The sequence below is a fragment of the Bidens hawaiensis genome, unplaced genomic scaffold, assembly GCF_021521415.1.
Source record: "Bidens hawaiensis isolate Kalapana, Puna unplaced genomic scaffold, B.hawaiensis_p1.1 tig00031205_1, whole genome shotgun sequence".
In the NCBI taxonomy this organism is placed as follows: domain Eukaryota; kingdom Viridiplantae; phylum Streptophyta; class Magnoliopsida; order Asterales; family Asteraceae; genus Bidens; species Bidens hawaiensis.
The window spans coordinates 199,204-218,876 of NW_027495259.1; the positions used below are offsets into that span (position 1 = coordinate 199,204).

Below are 19,673 nucleotides of genomic sequence, written 5' to 3' on the forward strand. Positions count from 1 at the left end.
TTCAACGACGTTCTATTTTAATTTTGGTTTTTAGCTTTTGAGATTTCATACTTTAAGCACTGATTGGGGTTTAGAAATTGTAAGAGATAGAGCACGGAGTTCACAAATTGGATCAGAATCGATTTGTAATTGATGAATTTGATCACGGACTTGTTTGGGGTTATTTACAACACTGCCACTGCGTGCTATGTAATCTAAAACTCTGGAAGGTCGCGTATGTAATGTACGATAATCCATTATTATAAAATAACCCACCCCTATGAAATATTATATTATGAGTATAGATAATTAATTGAAATTAGACAAAAGTTCAAGCTTAACTTAAGATTGCAAATATATGATTTTGGTAAGATTATGATATTAAACTTGAGCTAAAGCATAATGGTGAATTGACTGACAAAAATGTTGGCATTTGTGATATTCGATAGAATCTGGACAATCTGAGAGTCGTAATATACTTTAAGATTGGATTATTTCAATGGTTTTTTTGAATATTCAATCGGATGCAACTCAGAAAGAGACAAGAACTTGGTAGGGTGATTGTGTGAAATTCGAGAGCTAGAGATGTAACCAAAATGACAATATGTCGTAGATGTAGATTAGGGTTAGAAGATTAAAATTTCAATTGCATTAAATAATACGTTCATTTTTACACTAGATTATAATGTGCGACAAATCCGAACAACCTTTCGTCTAATGAATTTTAATGAAACAACCTTTGACACCAATTGCATTAGAAATACGCTTGATCCCAACCAGGTGCGTTGCCCCCTCAGAACTCTCATTTTTAGTGGTTTCGCCCTTACAAACCATAATAAACTCTAACAAACATGCATCATACAACCACTGACTTGTTTGATGAATATTATGATTTACATTGGTCATAAGTCAATCCAATTAAAACGAAGATATCTAACACCAAATTGGTTAACAATAGTCATGGGTGCACTCCTAGCTCAACCCATATGTGCCCACACCACTAGCAAATACCCTTAGTGGCTCCTCATTTCGCATGGTTGTTTGGATTCATTGTTAGGAATGTGTTGTTTGGATTCATGGTTACGAATGTGTAGTCTCAAAATAGACAGTAAGATGATAGGAAATTATGTAATTTTTTAGTTACTATTTACACTATCATTAAATAAAAGTTTTTTCTTTTCTTTTAAATACCGCAAACGCTAGGTACCCGTTAGTAAACAGTCAATTTCTTTTCTTCCTCCTTTTCAAGCTCTTTACTCTCCACCTGAACTCACTTCTCCTATTCGATAGACTCGGGTACGATGTGCTAGGAGTTCACGGTCAACTCGCAAGAGTGGCTAACCGAGCCCCCCACTCATCCTCATGATCTAAAATACTTTTGTGTGTGTTTTTTAAAATATGGATCGGTGCAAGCCCACTATCGAACATGCCAGTTAGATTTGGAAATGTGAAAATCGCCTCTTGAAATAAAATCCACTATAAGGTGTAATTTCATGACCGGATGTTATTTTACCGCCATATTTTGATGTTATTTGACTCTTAGTCGTCAAGTTGGATAAGTTACATAGATTCTATTTAAATAAAATAAAAAGAGCATTCCTTAGCTACACAAAAATACAAAAATATGATTCTTAAAAGATGTTAGTGAGAACTAAACAATCTCAAGAGGTTAGAAAGATAAAGCATTTATTGTATTATTTTCTCATATTACTACAAGGGCAAATCAGGAGGAGAAAAAAAAACTAAAGTGTTGGACTCCTAACATAAACAAACCGTAATTACTAATAAGAACTATGATTTTCACTGGTGATCATTAAGGAGCACGATCCTAACAAAATACTCGTAACCAGCTTTTTTTACTTGTGAGAATTCTGATTCTCACTAATTGTCACTGATAACATATTTATAGTTATGATTATGTCGACTTATATTGGTGTAAAGTGTACGCTGTTGTCAAATAACTTGGTAGATGTTATACGTATAAGTTATGCACAAATTGGGTTTCCAATTCATAAAGTTAAGTTGTTCGAATCATAAACCAGCAAGTATACATAATTTTGGTAAATTATGGCATTTTTTTTGTTTAGTAAAAATGTAACGGGTTGTTGCACAAATATTGTAGGCTTACGGTGACTCATATAGTTTTATGGTGCTATGCTTATTTTTTACGTGTGATATGAGCCATGATAAGTTTTTGGCTATTGTGAGTTTGTGACTACTTAACATTTATTTTATTTTACTTTTAAAAAAATTATATATTTTTGGTTCCATTATAAAAACTCTTATTTATTTATTCTTCATAATATATATGTATACTTACATCAAAAGTTAGGGGGAAAAGAAAAGAATAGTAGAACCTAGTGATGGATTGTCTAGATGATAAAGTTCGTTTTCTTGTCTTTTGAGTTAAATATAAATATTTAAAAAGTAACATGCATAACAAATTGAAAATAAAATAAAATAAAACTAATTAATTTATCTTTGGATATAAATTTGCAATATTATCAATTAGGGTGGTGGGGGTTGATTCCACACCCCGATCATCTTTCTTTGGTACCTAGATAGGTGAAGGGGTGTTCCCACTCCATCCCATTCTAAAACCCATCCTTAATCCCGGCCATTCTTCTCACAACATGTTTTTTTTTTTTGTTTAATATGATGAGTGGGTGAAGACCTCGCTCAAATGATTTTGAGTGGTGCCACAGGAGGCGGGGTGGTGTTCTCGCTAGTCCCAACGTGGCACGCCAGCACCGCCCCTCCTCCCGCCCACTCCCTAGACCCTTATGAGCATTGAAAGGCCATAATATTGTTGTCTTTTTATACTTAAAACAAACTCATTAAATCATTATATTCTTAAAGCAAACTCATAATATTGTTGTTCTTTAAACTTAAAACAAACTCATCAAATCATTGTATTCTTAACCTCATAAGCATTATAAGTAACGCTCCGCTTTTGCTAGTTATTGACATTATCATGCATATGTCATGATTACCCTCACTTAAACCCATTATATTACATGTTAGTTTGAAATTTATGTAACACCAATTATATAGAAATCATTCATAGCATCAAATTTAAAGAAAATCTCTACATAAATATCAACATGTTTGCATGAAAAAGTGAAACAGAAAACTCATATAACTATTTATACTTTTTTATCGTTATTAAACTATTAAATTGACTTGTTTGTCACATATCCAATCAATGTTTAAATTTTCTATTCGATATACACATTAAAATGAGCCAAGTGATTACGTAATCAATTGAAAAGAGCCAAAACAGAGTTATATAGATAAGATACTTTCATAGTGTTGAACAAAAACAAAGAGTGATCTGAATATATACAAGAGGAAAAAGTTAAAATATAAAGAAAGATAAAAATTAGAAGTGTGATAAGATTTTATGGTCATAAAAGGAATTTTTTAAGAAAAGTTATAATTTAAAATATAAATAAAGAACAGAAAAAAGTAGAAAAAAAATTGTTTTCCTCGTCTTTCTTTTTCTTAAAAAAAAGATAAAAAAAGGCACAATATCAGAGTAAAAAAGATAAATAACAAAATTAAATAAAAAACACAATTACATATAAAAAAAATATAACAGATCGCAAAATATAACACAATGTCAAACAAATAGATAATAAATGTTGAGTAATATAACACAATATCAGGAAAAAAAAGATAAAATATCAATTAAAAAAGACACGATTAATTACGAAAATAAACAAAAATCACAATAATAAATAAAAAGACACGATGATCTTATTTTTCGTCATTATTATTGTTATTATTATTATTATTATTTTGAACTAGGACAATGAGAGAAACATTTTAGTTTTTTTTACTTTTTTCTATTTTTGATTTATATTTTAAGTTATAACTTTTTTATTATTTTTTAGAATTTGTTTAGGCTATAAATTCTTCCTATCTTTCTTATTTTATCTACATTTGTAGAATAACTTGACCCGTATATAAAATTGCCTTATATGATATGTATTATATTTAAAACACATGTACAAATATGTATATGTGTAATAATCACAATTCTTTTTCATAAAACTGGTTTTTACAATCGTACCGATACATATATAGCACCAAATAAGAATGTGTGTGTTCGAAACGTGATAAGCGAGTTGATTTATTAATTCAATAAAAAATACTTACCATTTTTTTAAAATTTATTTAACTTTAGCTTTTCGTGATTATAAGTATATATTTATTTTATATGAGATTATGAGAATAGGAAAAAGAAGAGCCATGTTATAAGAAAAAACTTTGTTTAAAACTTTAAAATCCACTGACTGAAACACCCTACCACCATCATCAAAAAGGAAAAGAACATGTTAATAGCCTTTGAATTAGTTCAAGGACTTTAATTTCCACTCAAGTATTTATAATGTATTATATCTAAACTTTTTTTAAATAGCTTGTTGTGAAAGCTAGGCAATTCCTTTCTAAACAACCACAAGTAAACCTTTAAGTATTCTTTTGATTGATGTGGGGACTATAAATTGATATGTAAGTTGTTGCATTTGCACACGATGCACATGTTTTCTAATAGATTAATACCATGAAACTTTTTTCAATTATGTGCCTACCAAAAGAGCCCACAATAGAGTTGATACATACTTACATTTTATCAATATAATACTAGTATATTTAAGGAAATTTCAAAAGCACAACAATAGACTTGACTCTTTTGTAAAAGAAAAGGGAAAACCCCATTATTGTGACACTGATCAAGTTTTTTTCTTCTTTCTCTTTTTTTAAACGACGAAAATCTACGATATGGCCAGATGAAGACCCCGGTTTAGTACCCCCAGAGAGTTTCTCCCGAAGGGCAAAACCACTGATTCTTGGGTCCTATATGCGTCCTTGGGGAAACTCTCTCCTAATGCCACTTGACTCCAGTTGCGCCGCCTCAAGAGTCGAAACCCTCTGGCATAACACAAGCAGGATAAAACTCTCATTTTGGCTCATATTCGAATTGACGACCTTCCGAAGAAAGCCTAGTTCTTATCTTTATTGCCATACCAATGCGGCTTGCCTAGAAAGTTGTGACACTAATCAAGTAGTTAACAATTGGGTATGTTTGGTTGGAGGTAATGAAATGAATGGGGAGTGGAATGAGAAAAGGAATGGAATGGACAAGGGAATGAAATGGATCATTACCATTCCTTTGTCTTGTTTAGTTAACCTATATGAATGAAATGAATTATTACTTTATGTTGTTTGGTATCCAAAAAAATTATAGAAATGAAATAGAAATAATAAAATCACTTCTATCTCAAAATAACTTTTTTTACCAAAATAAAAAAAACTACATCGGCGACGGTGGTGGTAGTGGTAGCTCCGGTGACAAAAATGGTGGTGGTGGTGGCGATGATGGTGGTTGTGGTGGCGGTCAGGCGACAGGGGCGATGGTTGTGGTGGTGGCGGTGGTTGAGGTGGTGGCAGTGGTGGGGGGTTGCGGTGGTCAAGCGGTGGTAGTGATGATGATGGTAAGGTGGCGGCAACGGTGGTGACGGTCAGCTGGTGGTGGTCAGGCAGCGATAGTGGTGGTGATGGCCAAGCAGAGGCAGTGACAATGGTTGTGGTGGTCACGACAACGATGGTGACGGCGGTGGTGTCGGTGGTAACGCTGGTTGTAAGGTGGTGGTGGTAGTGGTGGTGGCGATGGTGGCGTCGCCGGTGATAGTGTTGGTGGTAAGGTGGTGGCGGTGGTGGCGGCGACGATGTTGGTGGTGGCGGCGATGGTAGTGGTGGTGGTGGTTGTTGTTAAGTGGTAGTGTTGTTGAGAAAGTAGGGTGAAGGAGTAATGAAATGAAAAAAAAAATAAGGGGGGTGGAAAGGAATGGTTTTGATGGAATGAGATTCTATGTGTAATGGATGATTCCATTTAATTGGGCAACTAAACACCACTTTTATCATTCTCAAGCAATGAATCATTCCATTCCCCTTATCATTACTGCATACCAAACGCTACTAAGAAAAAAAATTGTAAATATAGATATCCCATAAATTGCACGAGGCGTTACAAAATATGTGTCATATGAGACCTTAGGACATGGTTTTCAATCGGGTTGTAAATGAACCAAACATTCAGCGAACAAGTCGTGAATCGTTTGACAAGAAGTTCGTTTATGTTCGTTCGTTTAATAAATGAACGGACATGAACAAGAAATTCCATTCGATTAGTTAAACGAACGAACATGAACAAAGTCCCGTTCATTCAATTGTGTTCGTAAACGTTCGGTAGCGTGTTCATGAACGTTCGTTCATGTTCTTTTGTATATGTTCTTCATGAGAGTTTTTTGTATATTTATTTATTTTACCTAAACATTTAATTTATTACCCTTAACACAAAATAGGAAATAATATTATCACATTGTTTTTGTATTGTTCCTATTTCATTTCTCATTATTCATATTGATGAATACATCGATCTCAACCTCTAGGATTCGCCGATTTTATTTGTATTCGCGAACCGCTTGTGAACACATTCATTTCCTTGATGAACGAATACGAACATAAATTCTCGTTCGTTAAGTGTTCGTGAACATATTATTCCCTTAATAAACGAACTTGAACAAGGCCTTGTTCATGTTCGTTCGATTTATTTGCGGGCCTTGTTTTCAATCATTTCTTACTTTTATCTTTATAAGATTTGTGTACACGTATCCAATTAGTTCATCAGTATTATATTTACAATTTACCCATCACCTTCAACTTATATTATTTTATAGATATTATGATAGAGATATCCATGTCGGTTTATAAAGAAAGAGCGAGGAAATAACCGAGGACAACTCAATAAAAATAAATAAATAAATAAAACTAGAATGTTTTGTATATTTTGCCTACCTGGATTGATGAATTCGATCAAATATTCAAACATGTGATTTTGATTTCAATTTTCTTAAATAATAAGCAGTCTGGATTAATATCCGAATTGTATGAGAACTTTCAGATAAATCTATTTCTCCGGTTATACGCGATTGATTTATCGGATAAGACAGATATCTCTCTTGTTACTGAAATTTGATTTGTATGTTGCTGTGAATTCTATCAAGAACAGAATGGTAGCCGTCCTTCCGTTCTCTATTCAGATCAATCGAGTATAATCTCATATATGGCCTCCATCATATCTTAATTAAGATTAATGTACATGGGCTTTACCCAAAAAAAAACTAATTAATTATTAGCCCACAACATAAAATATTAAAGCCCAAGTTATTATTCCAATAACAAAGTCTTAATAATAAAACTAAAATAACAACTAGAATTAAATCGAACCTGCACTCCCGCGTCACCCAACTCGTTTAATCTTTAATATTATTTACTTGATCAATAAGTTAACCCAATATACTAAAATACAAGTTGATAACACTAAATTACCAACAGAATGTACTTTAAAATTCAAAGATCTTTTAGTTAAAGCAACTTTTCTTTTAAACTTTAACTTAGAGCATTCTCATCCCACCCCCTTATCTCCAAACTAAAAATTACACTAAAACTCACTTTATTTTCTCTCTTCATTTCAATTAAATAATACTTTTTATACCTTTTATCATTAATTTTTCTTTTTCTTTCACTTACAACCACTTTCACAATATATTAAAAAATTATAGGGGATGAACAGTAACTTTTCAAATACACAGAAAAATAACTACTTTTTCTAAAATATAAAAACTCTTCACTCACAACAACACCCTGAATCACTCTCTAAATTATAAAAACACATCCCACATAATTTAAGGGGTTTGATGAGAATGCTCTTAGAGAAACTGGAAACAACCGATACATTAATAGTAAACCCGACCACGTAGCAAGTTTATTAACATTTATCTCAAGAATTGTTGACACTTATTTGAAATTGATCATTAACAACAATTAGTCTCATCAGCAACTAAGCAACAAATACCTTCAACGTATTTTCATCACACACACTTGAACTTAGCATAAAATCCTTTAAATCATTAATAGCCTATAATAATAACAACAACCAAAAAAAACAAAACAAAAAACAAAAGGAACTAATAGATATGCCATGCCAAATAGTTAAGGGACTCGTATATCGTGTATATGAAATTATGAAAACATAAGGACCAAACAAAAGGTTCATAATTCATAAAGTATAAATATTTGGCGCCAATTAGTTTCCATCAATATTCAAGCTTACAACATATAGCTGATCAATTCACTCGAACCAGACTAAAATGTTTACGACCAGGTTATTCGCCGCCGTGTGGAATCCCTAGAGCGGTGAACCGGTGATGCGTTCCGAGAGATCTGTTAAATTAGGTTTTGATTTAAGTTTCAATTGATTTGCTATTCTAATTGTTTGATTTGCATTCGTAGTATAGCATTAGTTAATGTCAGATTCTAATTGTTGATTTTATCATCATTCCCCTAATAGCGTTAAATCGTAAGAAACCCTAGGCCAACTATAACAAAGTTTAGGGATTATTAATTATTGTGCATAAGGTTTGAAGCGTGACAGTTGACCCGCTTTGGTACTGTAACGATGATTGTTAACATTGAGTGTTATACATGTCACAAGTAGGGTCGGTTCAACTCTTTTGGAGTCCTAAAACAAAACGAGAAGTCAGGGTCATTTTCTAATTTATTGTTAAAAAATGAAACAACTAACCACGATTATGTTTGTTTTTTCAAATAACTTAAAGTCATTTTCACCATTTAAAATGTTTTTTTTTTTTCAAAAATTTGGTTTAAATCGAAGGCCTTATCCAAGAGGGGGGCCTAAAGTCGTAAATTTCCCCTTAGAGTCGGCCCTGGTCACAAGTTTGGAAGCAATGATAGTAGATACAAGCTCGGGAGAGTAAACGCATGGTTCATTTTGCATAACAATTTGATTATGAATTTGGTGTTCTATTAGCAAGCCCATCCTCGATAATTGTTAAAAAAATTTCGGCCAAAAGGGAGAATACGTTTGGCCTTTAAGTAAAAAGGGTTTTTTTTCTTTTTTTTTAATTGGGTTTAAACAATTAAATTTTTAAATGCGCTTAGTGGGTTATGATTAGGTTGTGTAAAAAACTATTTATATAAAAATAGGCTTAAATGAATTGGGTAATTGTGCTTAAACATTAATAATACATATTTTTTTTTCAAAAATAAAATAAAATTTATGACCTACCTGGGTAATTGGGCCCAAGATCAAGCCTCTCGGCCTCCCATTGTTTATCATCAACAATCCGTCATCACAGTCAAGTTATTCAACAAAGCGGGACAAACATGAAAAGGATGAAAAGAATTTGTACCTACAAAAAAAAAAAAAAAAAAAACTCTCAAAAAAATAAAAAAAATTAAAAAAAAATCATAACTCAAAATTTAATAAAAAACAAAAAAAGTAAAAGTGAAAAAATGTTTCCACTGTCTTTCTCATTCTTAAAAAATAAAACAATGTTGAAGGAAAAAGATCCTTGTATCTTTTTGTTTATCATTGTGTTTGTGTTTATTTTCGTCATTGATTGTGTATTTTTTCCTTGACAATTGTGTCTTTTTTTCTTGATATTGTGTTGTATTACTCAACATTGTGTTATATTTTGCGATATATTGTATCTTTTTTTAGTTATAATTGTTCTTTTGTTCATTTTTGTAATTGTGTCTTTTTTTTTTCGGCATTATGTCTTTTTGGCGTTTTTTTAACATAAATAACAGGAGAAACAATTGTTAACACAATGACCAATATCTATAATACAATACATAGAATAACTCAATTAAAAACACAATGAACAACCAATTAAACAACATAAAAAACCCATTATTTTTTTATATAACACTATGATACTTATATTAAAGATAAAAAAAAACGTTTGTTATTATGGTGAATTTTTTTTTAAAAGAATGTTGAATGAAAAAGTTATTGATGTTTTTAAATGATCAGAGAATTGACATGTGTCTTGCATGTGGAAATAGAAATTCAACAAAAATGGTTTATTACCTTTATGTCATTCCCATCAATTTTGTCTGTTAAATTAATCTCTATCATTCAAATCTAAGATCAATGGGTTAAATTTTTTCTCAGTCTTTTAATTTTTGTCGTCCTCTGTATTTTCACTTTATCCCCGTAATCATACGAGCATTCATGGTAAATCATGATTTTTTTAATAATATGATGCATATTTAGTAATCTTATAGACTTTGTGCTTGTTAAATGGTTGCGCGCCATGTTGGTTTAGTTTTATCCAGGGACAAAGCCAAACAAAATATATGTTACTAGATTTTATCCCTCGTATTACGAGGGTTGTTTTACATTATTTGTTTTTAATATTTATATATGTATATTTGAATTTTAATTTTATTTATTGTAAGAAAATTAATAATTAATATACTTGAGTTTGATGATAAAATGGTTTCACAAATAAATGATATGTTATAATCCGGTTTAAAAGCTATCTTGGTTTGGTGATACCCATTACCCATTTATTTTCTTTATTATAAAATTGTTTCTTTATTATAAATAATATCTTTTTTTAAATTAAATAGGATATTAATTTTTAGTATATCCCTATTTTATAGGATTTTCATATCAAATATTTGATGAGATTAATTTTTAATATAGTGAGATGTTATAATCCGTTTAAGAGCTATCTGGGTTTGGTGAGACCTTTACTCGTGAATTCGGGTCAAATGCGTGAGAAACCTTCATTTACAAATAAAACAATCTGATGGCTTGAGAGAGTGGTTGTTTTACATTTTCGTTTTTTAATATTTATTTTTTGGATTTTAATTTTCTTTATTGTAAGAAAGTTAATAATATACTTAGGGTTTGATGATGAAAGGGTTTCATAAATAAATGATATGCTATAACTCATTTAAAAGCTATCTGGATTTGGTGACCCATAACCCGTTTATGTTTTTTACTATAAAATTGTTTAAAATTATAAATATCTTTTTCTTTTTTAAATTGGATATTTTTTTTAGTATATCCCTATTTTATGGGATTTTCATATCAAATAATTGGTAAGATTAATTTTAATTTAATAAGATGTTATAACCCACTTAAAAGCTATCTGGTTTTGGTAATACCCATACCCATAAATTTGGGTTAAATCAATGAGAGGCTTCCATTTAAAAATCAAGCAATCAGGTGGCTTCCATAAAACGGAGGAGCGACCACATCGCTACACATAGGATTTTAGGGGTTTCGTTTATATATATTATAAATTATTTTAGTTACTTTTACATAATGGTACTAGTCTATATGTCTGTGTGTCATAAAATTTTTGATTGAATAATAATAATAACAAACATATTATGCTTTCTATAAACACAATACTTCAACTTTCTAAGTTTATGTATGATACCACATTACTAACCACAAAACTATAAAAATACAAAAGTGTCACTCTACCTACAACACCATCTAGTTCAGCCATTGGTTTAACTACTCACTTCTTGTATGTCTCCTGCACAAAGTAAACAACTTAATGTGTCAATTTAAGGTGTGTTTCCTCTCAAATTGGCCAAACAAATATTAGCTAAAAACAAAACGAGTTATGTTGTATAACATGAAAAATTAACTTAATTAAAACAATATGCATCACCTTATAACCATCTAAAGCACACTGCACAATTTGAGAGTCCTCAACAAACACCTCTTCTGTGGATAAAACGAATTCTTGAAAGAAAACAAAGCACAAATCATATTATCGCTGCAAAAAAAACTAAATTTTTTCATGTTAGGTAAAATAAAAAAGAAATGACAATATATATACCATGGATGCGAGTGAAGAAGTAAAATATTTAACAAAAAGAGAATAACACACTCATACACCTGTTTCTCTAATTCATTTGATTTCTTGATGAAAAACCATATATCTTTAATAAGGTCTCTCAAAACTATCAGAAGGAACAGGTGACCTTATAAGTTTAACCGCAATAATATAAGTCACAATGCATTCAAGATTAAAGGGTTTAGCCAAAATGCATGTGTATCACTCCAATCATATGCTTCTTTTCTTGTTATTAAATAAGTCCACTAAAACACTAAAATAATAATCATACAACAACAATAGATGCTCCTTGTCACTAACTTCCCATCTCAGCTCTTTTTGTAATCAGACAATGGTGTAGAATGATTAAATGCAATAAGTTTATGCTCAATGAGTCCTATTTAAATGTCATACACAAAAGCTCAGTGAAAGAAACTTGTTAAATAGAAGAATAAATATATGATTGGGTGGATCAAGTGCTGCTTTAAACAACAGCTTTTCTGCTTGAATCATAGTCGGCTTACCCCAACCAGCTGTACAATAAGGGTAAACTACAGTTAGTTTAAGGGGGTGTTTGGGATTCCTTATTTTACCTCATTATAATTTTTCAATAACTTAATAAGTTATAAAAGTGTGACTTATTAACTTTTCCCTCTCACGTCAAAAGCAATCCCAAACACCGTATTCCTTTTTAAAAAGTTAATAAGTTGTGAAAATAAGCAATCCCAAACAGCCCCTAAACATGTTAAAAGTTTTTCATAATGTTAAGTATATCAGGGCGGTGTTTGGATAAACAATTTAAAACTATTTTTCTGGTAACATGTTAAGTATTTGGTAAAGTGGCATACTCAAATCAGTTTTACTTAACAACATAAAGTTATATTTTCTATAATAAATATAAACAAACGGGTGAACCCGTGAACCAGTTCATTACACCCGACCCGTTTAGGCAAACGCAGTCACTGAATAACTGCACAGTTGCCAAGTTCCAATTTTTTAAATTCATTAATAATAATCCCTCTTTTTCCATTCTCAAATACAAGTGAAATTGTTATTCCAGCATTAAAATCGTCATGATTTACAAACAACATGATAAGAACTCACAATGAATTAGCATCCTCTGTAATCTCAAACGCATTCACAAGAGGTAGTGCTTTCGTCTGCATAGCTAATCAATAAACCGCAAGTTGATTAAATAAAATACTAAAACCTAGGACGATGAATATGAATACACACACAAATAGAAAGTACCGATGATGATGATAACAATTGTAGAAATTGCTATGTTTTTTTAAAATATATGATTGGGTGGATTAAAATGTTAGATAAGACTTTGTTTTTTTAAAGTTAGTGTTAACATAGTTTAGGCTTAGTTTTATCCAGAGGACATCCAATCCCATGATTGACAAAAGCCATTAAAGAAAGTTACTTTTAACATAGTTTAGGCTTTGTAAGACCATAGTTTAGGCTTAGTTTTATTCGGGGGACAAAGCCCGACAAAATATGTATTGTTATTTATTTAGTTACTTTTATATAGTTTAGTGTTATATGAATAAAAAAAATAATAAAATCAGACTAGCCCTATAATTTTTAGCCAAGAAATATTTCAAGCGTGCTCATCTTCTCGATCATTTCTCAAGGGAACCAAGTGCCAATTTCAAGTACAACTCTCATATTGTTTCATGCATATTTATGCTACATTCTGATTATATTATATTTTACTTTTTTTATCTAATATATCAGGAATAAAAAACTTTATTTATATGACTGCCGCTAACTAACTGATTTAATAAATGAACTAGCTGGGCTATAACAATGGTAAGGCGTACAAAACCCATTTTTTTACAAACTGAATCAGTTTGGTTTTTGCATATTCCAAACTGGTTTGGGTTAAACCGGTTTAAGGATATAAGTAGTCAAACTTATCGGCATCGGTTTGGGTCGGTTTTAAACCGGTTTAAGACCCAAAAAAAAAAAAGCTGGTTTTAAAACAGGTTTGATTACGAAATACTCAAACCGCTATACGAACTGGCGGCTTAGTACCAAACCGGTTTAAGGGTCTAACTAGTTCGGTTCGGTTTCCGTTTAACTGGTTCCGAACCGGGTTTTCTTCACACCTCTAGTAACATATATATCATCTAAATATAAAGAAGTCCACATAATTGGGCCCCCAAATCAGTCCAAGAAATTGGTCAATTGCCAGCCCATTTTTATGAAACAAAACTTCTAAATAATTTTGAACATGTTGCCATGTTGGTACCAAAATTGGTGACTTAACTGATTCAAGAAATTGAACACAAAAGCTTCTTATTTGTTATTTTATAGTTTTATCAAACGTTTTTCATGAGATCAAGGACCAATCAAGTCAGCACATGCATTAAATAGTATTATAAAATGTTTGGTGAAACCAGTCCCGGTTTCAAGCCAAACTGCCGGTTTAATATCGGTTTGAGAACTCCTCCATTAAAACCGTGTTGGCTCATTTTTAGTGCAATTGTGAGTTGGCTACTTTTTAATAGGGTAACTGCATAAACGTAACAAAGTTGGTTTCAAACCGTGCCAATACCTTTTCTTTGAAAGCCGGCATCAAATTCGAACTGGTTTGGGCAAAAACTAGTTTTCACCATGTTTGGCTGAACCGAACCAATTTGGGTCTAGAAGTCGTTTTATGCACACCTCTAAGGCTCTAATTTGTGCAATGAGAGAGGTCCTCATATTGGACCAATTCAACAAAACATGCCCAATCTAAATTAGCCCAATTTTAGTAAGCCCAAGTCAAGACTGGCCCACTAGGTTTAGGCCCAACTTTCATTTATAGTTAAGAAATTGTCATTATTTTATCTAAAATTAATGGTCCAAATTTCCTTTCTCAGAATTTATATATATGTGTGTGTATGCATATATATTATATTTTCTTGTTGGAAATGAAAAGAAACATAAAAAACACACGAAGTGTGGAACATGTCATTCTCACTTATACACCTATGACCACTTTACATCCTCAATTGTTGCATTCTTTTCTTGCTTTATTGTTTGGATCACCCCAGTCAAGAAAGATAGTTTGACCAGTTTTTGACCAATCTAAATGCTCTAGCAAAAGATGAGAAAGTGAGATTCTTTATGTTCTTGCCAAACAGCCCACAAGGCCTGCTTTTAGTTTTGGTACATGCCATGCCATGCACCTCTTTTAAATTTCCTCATTCCAAAACCAAAAGTCAACCTACCAATTTTTCAAAAGTTTATCTCCTTCTGTAATTATCTTCAAATTGTTTAAAAAGTTTACAACTGTTCCTTTATAAATTATAACATAAAAGATATTTTGTAAAAAGCTGGATTGCTTTTTTTCTGGCATAGATGAGTGAAATCTTTAAAAGTTAAAGACCAGAATCCACTACCATTAAAGTGATTTAAACTATGATGCTCAATCATCACCACCACCAACACATCACCTTTAATTTCCCTTGATTCTTTCACAAATTTCAAACCTTGGGCCTCAAGTAACTTCACATCACTACTAACCATATAGATTGATTCTAGAACTTATTTTTTTTTTTTGTTTTTTACGTTCGTTTCAACTGCTCTAACGTAGCATTTTGGCGGTCAAAGTGTAAGAAACTAATGACAGTATAATGTTTAGAGCTTCCTAAGATTGTATAGATCTTGTCTTTAGAAAAAAGAGGCGAGCGGGGTCCGCTCGGGTCCACTGCTTTAATATGTTTTTGGTCAAACATGTAGTATGATTAGCTAAACAGGATTAAAGTGCATAGTGATACAACAAAGGAGAATATAATCAATCAAAAATACATCTCAAATCAGAGACTATACATACAGTCTGATACAACAAAGTGCAATGATGATGAACATGCCAATATTATTGACATAAATTAACAATTAAAGTTAGATTTCTCTTGATCCAAGAATCCAAGATATCTTAAGCATCTAAAACATTGGCTTTTGAGCTGTGACCATAGGATTACAACTATTAATGCAAACTTGTAATAGTATTAAACAGAAATTAATATTCACATAACAACTAAAAAAACAAAAAATTGCAGCATTTCATCAATTACCAAAATTTTGACAGAAAACAGATGCAGAAACGAAAAGGAATGCATAAGTAAAACGGCGCAATGAAACTTATATTCTGCAACATACAAAAAGAAATCAGTACGAAATTATCGAACAACGACATTAATCTCAACTGTGATCACCCAAAGGTTCTTTCTCTTGAGACTCATCAATCACTGAACTTTTCATTGACATTCCATCAAGAATATCGCTTCCCGAATCTTCTTGCAGCTCCTTAAACATAGCCATTACTTGAATCATTGTAGGCCTCTTCCAAGACTTATCATCAACACACTGAAATGCAATCTTCAAACAATGAAACAGTTCGGATTCACATGATTTATCAAACAACAATTCGGTATCCAAAACATCTCGAACTCTGCGTTCTCTTTGCAACTGTTTAGCCCATCCAACAAGATTATTATCATCCCCGAACTCCATTGTATCAATCGGTTTCTTCCCTGACAGAAGCTCCAGCAACACGACTCCATAACTATAAACATCACCTTTTGCAGTGCACCTAAAGCTTTGATAATATTCGGGTGGGACATAACCGGGGGTCCCGGCTAACGTGCTCACACTAAGATGAGTTTCCATTGCGTTAACGAGTCGGGCCATTCCAAAGTCTGACACTCGGGCCTCAAAATCTTCATCCAAAAGCACATTACTTGACTTCATATCGCGGTGAATAATATGAGGAATGCAACTATGGTGAAGAAATGCTAGCCCTCTTGCGGACCCGATGGCTATCTTCTTTCTTGCTGACCAATCTAGCCTCGGGACACAGTTCCCGCCTTTGACCCGATCATGTAAAACCGCTTCTAAACTGCCCCATTTCATGTATTCATACACGAGAAGACGCTCTTCACCGATCTTACAATATCCCAACAGCGGTACGAGGTTTCGGTGTTTGATCTTGCCAATTGTTTCCATTTCAGCCATGAACTCTCTGTCTCCTTGACTGGTGACATGTATAAGTTTCTTGACTGCAACTACACTTCCATCTTTTAGTTGTGCTTTGTACACGTCACCGAACCCGCCAGACCCGATTAATGTGTCTGCACTGAACCCGTTTGTCGCTTCCAGTAAATGCCCAAATGTAAGTTTTCTTAACGGTTTTTCAAACGTCGCGATGTTAATGCTTAACGGTTCGGGTACACCCGAGAGCTTCCAACTGCTGCTTCTGGAAGTCGACAAGCTTTCGATGTATTTGTCTCGGGTTTCGACTTTCTTTTGGTATCTTTTCATTCTAAAAAGGAAGAATGTGAGGATGATTATGCAAAGAAGAGATGCTAATATCCCGACAACGACCCCGGTGGCCATCGAACTCGCCCTCTTTTGTTTATGTTTGAGCCCGGCCCGTTTGTTACCTGACCCACATGGGTCCAAAGGCAGCCCGCAAAGGCCCGTGTTGTTATCATATTTAGATGCTGGGAAAGTAGTGAGCTGTCCACCTGATGGGATCGGGCCCGTGAGGTTATTATGCGACACATCGAAGTCGTTTAGAAACGAGAGGCTTACTAACGAGCCCGGGATGAAGCCCGTTAACGAGTTATGCGACAGATCAAGAAGCAAAGCGGTTTTCAAATTCCCGAGACTAGACGGGATATCACCACTAAGATTATTATACCCCAAGTTCAAAACTTGTAAGTAGCTTAATGACCCGTAGCTTTCAGGAATTGGGCCCGTCAACGAGTTGTAAGACAGATCAAGGTAGATCATACTACCATTACTTGCATAATTGTACATTGTCAAGCCCGAATAGATTCGGGTCGAGGGGCAAAAATGATAATTCAAGAACCCTTCGAGTCTCTCTTTTCGTATCCCCTCAAACTCAACAAGCCCACCCGCAAATCTACAAGCGGTCCCGCCTTCATTCCTCACAAAAGCAAACTGCTTACCCGAAACAGGCCCCGGGGTTACAAGCCCAGCCGAATCTGCAAGCTCCTTCGGCAGCGGCCCGTTTAACAAATTACTATTCAAATCGAGCCAAATGAGACTCTTACACTTGCCGATCCCCAACGGGACCCCACCCGTGAGCGAGTTGTTCCCGAGCTGAAGAATTGCAAGATTCACAAGATTCCCAACTCCATCCGGGATCTTTCCTTCGAGTTTGTTGTTCGAAAGGGACACCCAAATCAGATTCGTGCAGCTTGCGATCGACACCGGAATTGTTCCTGTTATAAGGTTATTGTTAAGGATCAAAGTTTGTAAATTCCCACCTTTAACACAAATCCCTTCTGGGATTTCACCAGTGAGATTATTAGCCCACATTACAACATCCAGAATCTCTGGAAGATCCCAAATTTCTGACGGAATTGCCCCTGTAAGACTATTGAAACTAAGATCAACAGTTTGCAGACTTTTGCAGCCTCCAATATTATTAGGAACATGCCCTGATAAATAATTATTTCCCAGCAGTAACTTCTGAAGTGACAAAAATGGTGCACTTGAAGAACATAATTCAGAAGGTATCTCACCAGTGAACCCATTGGAACTCAAGTCAACCACCTGAAGTTGACTGCAGTTAGCTAAACTTAACGGTAAGCCACTGGTGATGTTATTGAAGGAAGCTGAAAGATACTTCAAACTTGACATGGAACTCACAACTGATGTCAAAAAGTCTCCAGATAGATAGTTATGCCCAAGATTAAGGCTCGAGAGAGATGAACATGAACCAAAAGAAGCCGGGAGTCCACCGGTTAACTGGTTGTTGGAAAGATCAAGCTCTTCCAGAGTGGTACAAACATTTCCAACTTCGGGTGAAATCGGGCCGAAAAACTGGTTGTAAGCTAATGAAAGGCTTTTCAAGTTTTTGAAGTCTCCAAGCATGGTTCCAGGAAGCTTCATATGCAGAGCATTGTGGCTAACATCCAGCTTTTCAAGGACATGACAATTTGATAAACTCGCGGGAAAGCCAGTTCCCGCGAGGTTGTTTCTGGACAAATTGATTGTTGTCAGATTCTGGCAAGTTCCGAAGTCCAGGCTTTGGAACTTGCCAGTTAAATTGTTGCCAGAAAGATCAAGGGCTTTCAAGCTGGATGAACTTGTAACACTGGCGGGTATATCACCCGAAAGTCCGTTGTTTGAGAGGTCTAGTGATGTAAGATACTTGCAAGAAGCAAGTGAGTTTATATCACCAGATAGTTTGTTACTTGAGATATTAAGCGTTTGAAAGTTGCAATAAGAAGTGAAAGAAAGATTGCCAGATAAATAGTTTCCAGCAAGAGTGACATCAGTAAGAGTGGAGATTAGCATGAGCTCGTCAAGATAAAGCGTACCGGAGAGGTACATGTTGGTGAGATTCACCGCGGTGACACGGTGATCGTTAGAGCATATCACACCATGCCATGAACATGGTGATGCAACCTTCCAATTGGCTAACAACCCTTTTGGGTCAGACTCAATAGATGCTTGCTTGAAAGATAGTAACCGAAAAGCGGCATCGTCTTCTTGACTTGTTACCGCGAAAGCAAGTCCTAGAAGCAAAGGCAAAAACCGAAACCAAAAGCGAAACCAGACTGATTTGTTCATTGGTAATTAATAAACATGAAATAATATAAGCTGGCTCGAATAGCATGAAGAACCCGAATAAACTGGAAACAAAAAAAAAATCTAGAGAATGAACACATATATGTTTTCAAACTATGTGTTCATCATCTCTCATGGCATGCAAATGAACAAGAAAAAGAAAGAAAGTGTGACTTTTTAAGATGAATTACAAAGCATAGATCAAAATAATATGAGAGAGAGAGAGAGTAAAATAAAATAAAATAAAGATGGTGGTCCTTGGGTAAAAGAAAAAGGTTTGGGGGGGGGGGGGGGGGATTATAAAAGGAGACCTTAAAAAAGTCGAATTTCGTTGGATACTATGATCAGAAGGACATGTAG

General features: G+C 33.7%; 1 protein-coding gene across 1 annotated transcript; it reads right to left on the minus strand.

Moving 5' to 3' along the window:
- Positions 1-15,901: 15,901 nt before the first annotated feature.
- LOC143581839 (receptor-like protein kinase BRI1-like 3) lies at positions 15,902-19,316 on the minus strand. Its single transcript, XM_077064523.1, has one exon. It carries the CDS (start codon positions 19,314-19,316, stop codon positions 15,912-15,914), a length of 3,405 nt encoding a protein of 1,134 aa, XP_076920638.1. The 3' UTR covers positions 15,902-15,911.
- Between the last annotated feature and the right edge of the window lie 357 nt (positions 19,317-19,673).

Bases quoted from the DNA above. Each gene is read 5' to 3' on its own strand.
- LOC143581839 (XM_077064523.1), bottom strand. From the start codon at position 19,316: ATGAACAAATCAGTCTGGTTTCGCTTTTGGTTTCGGTTTTTGCCTTTG.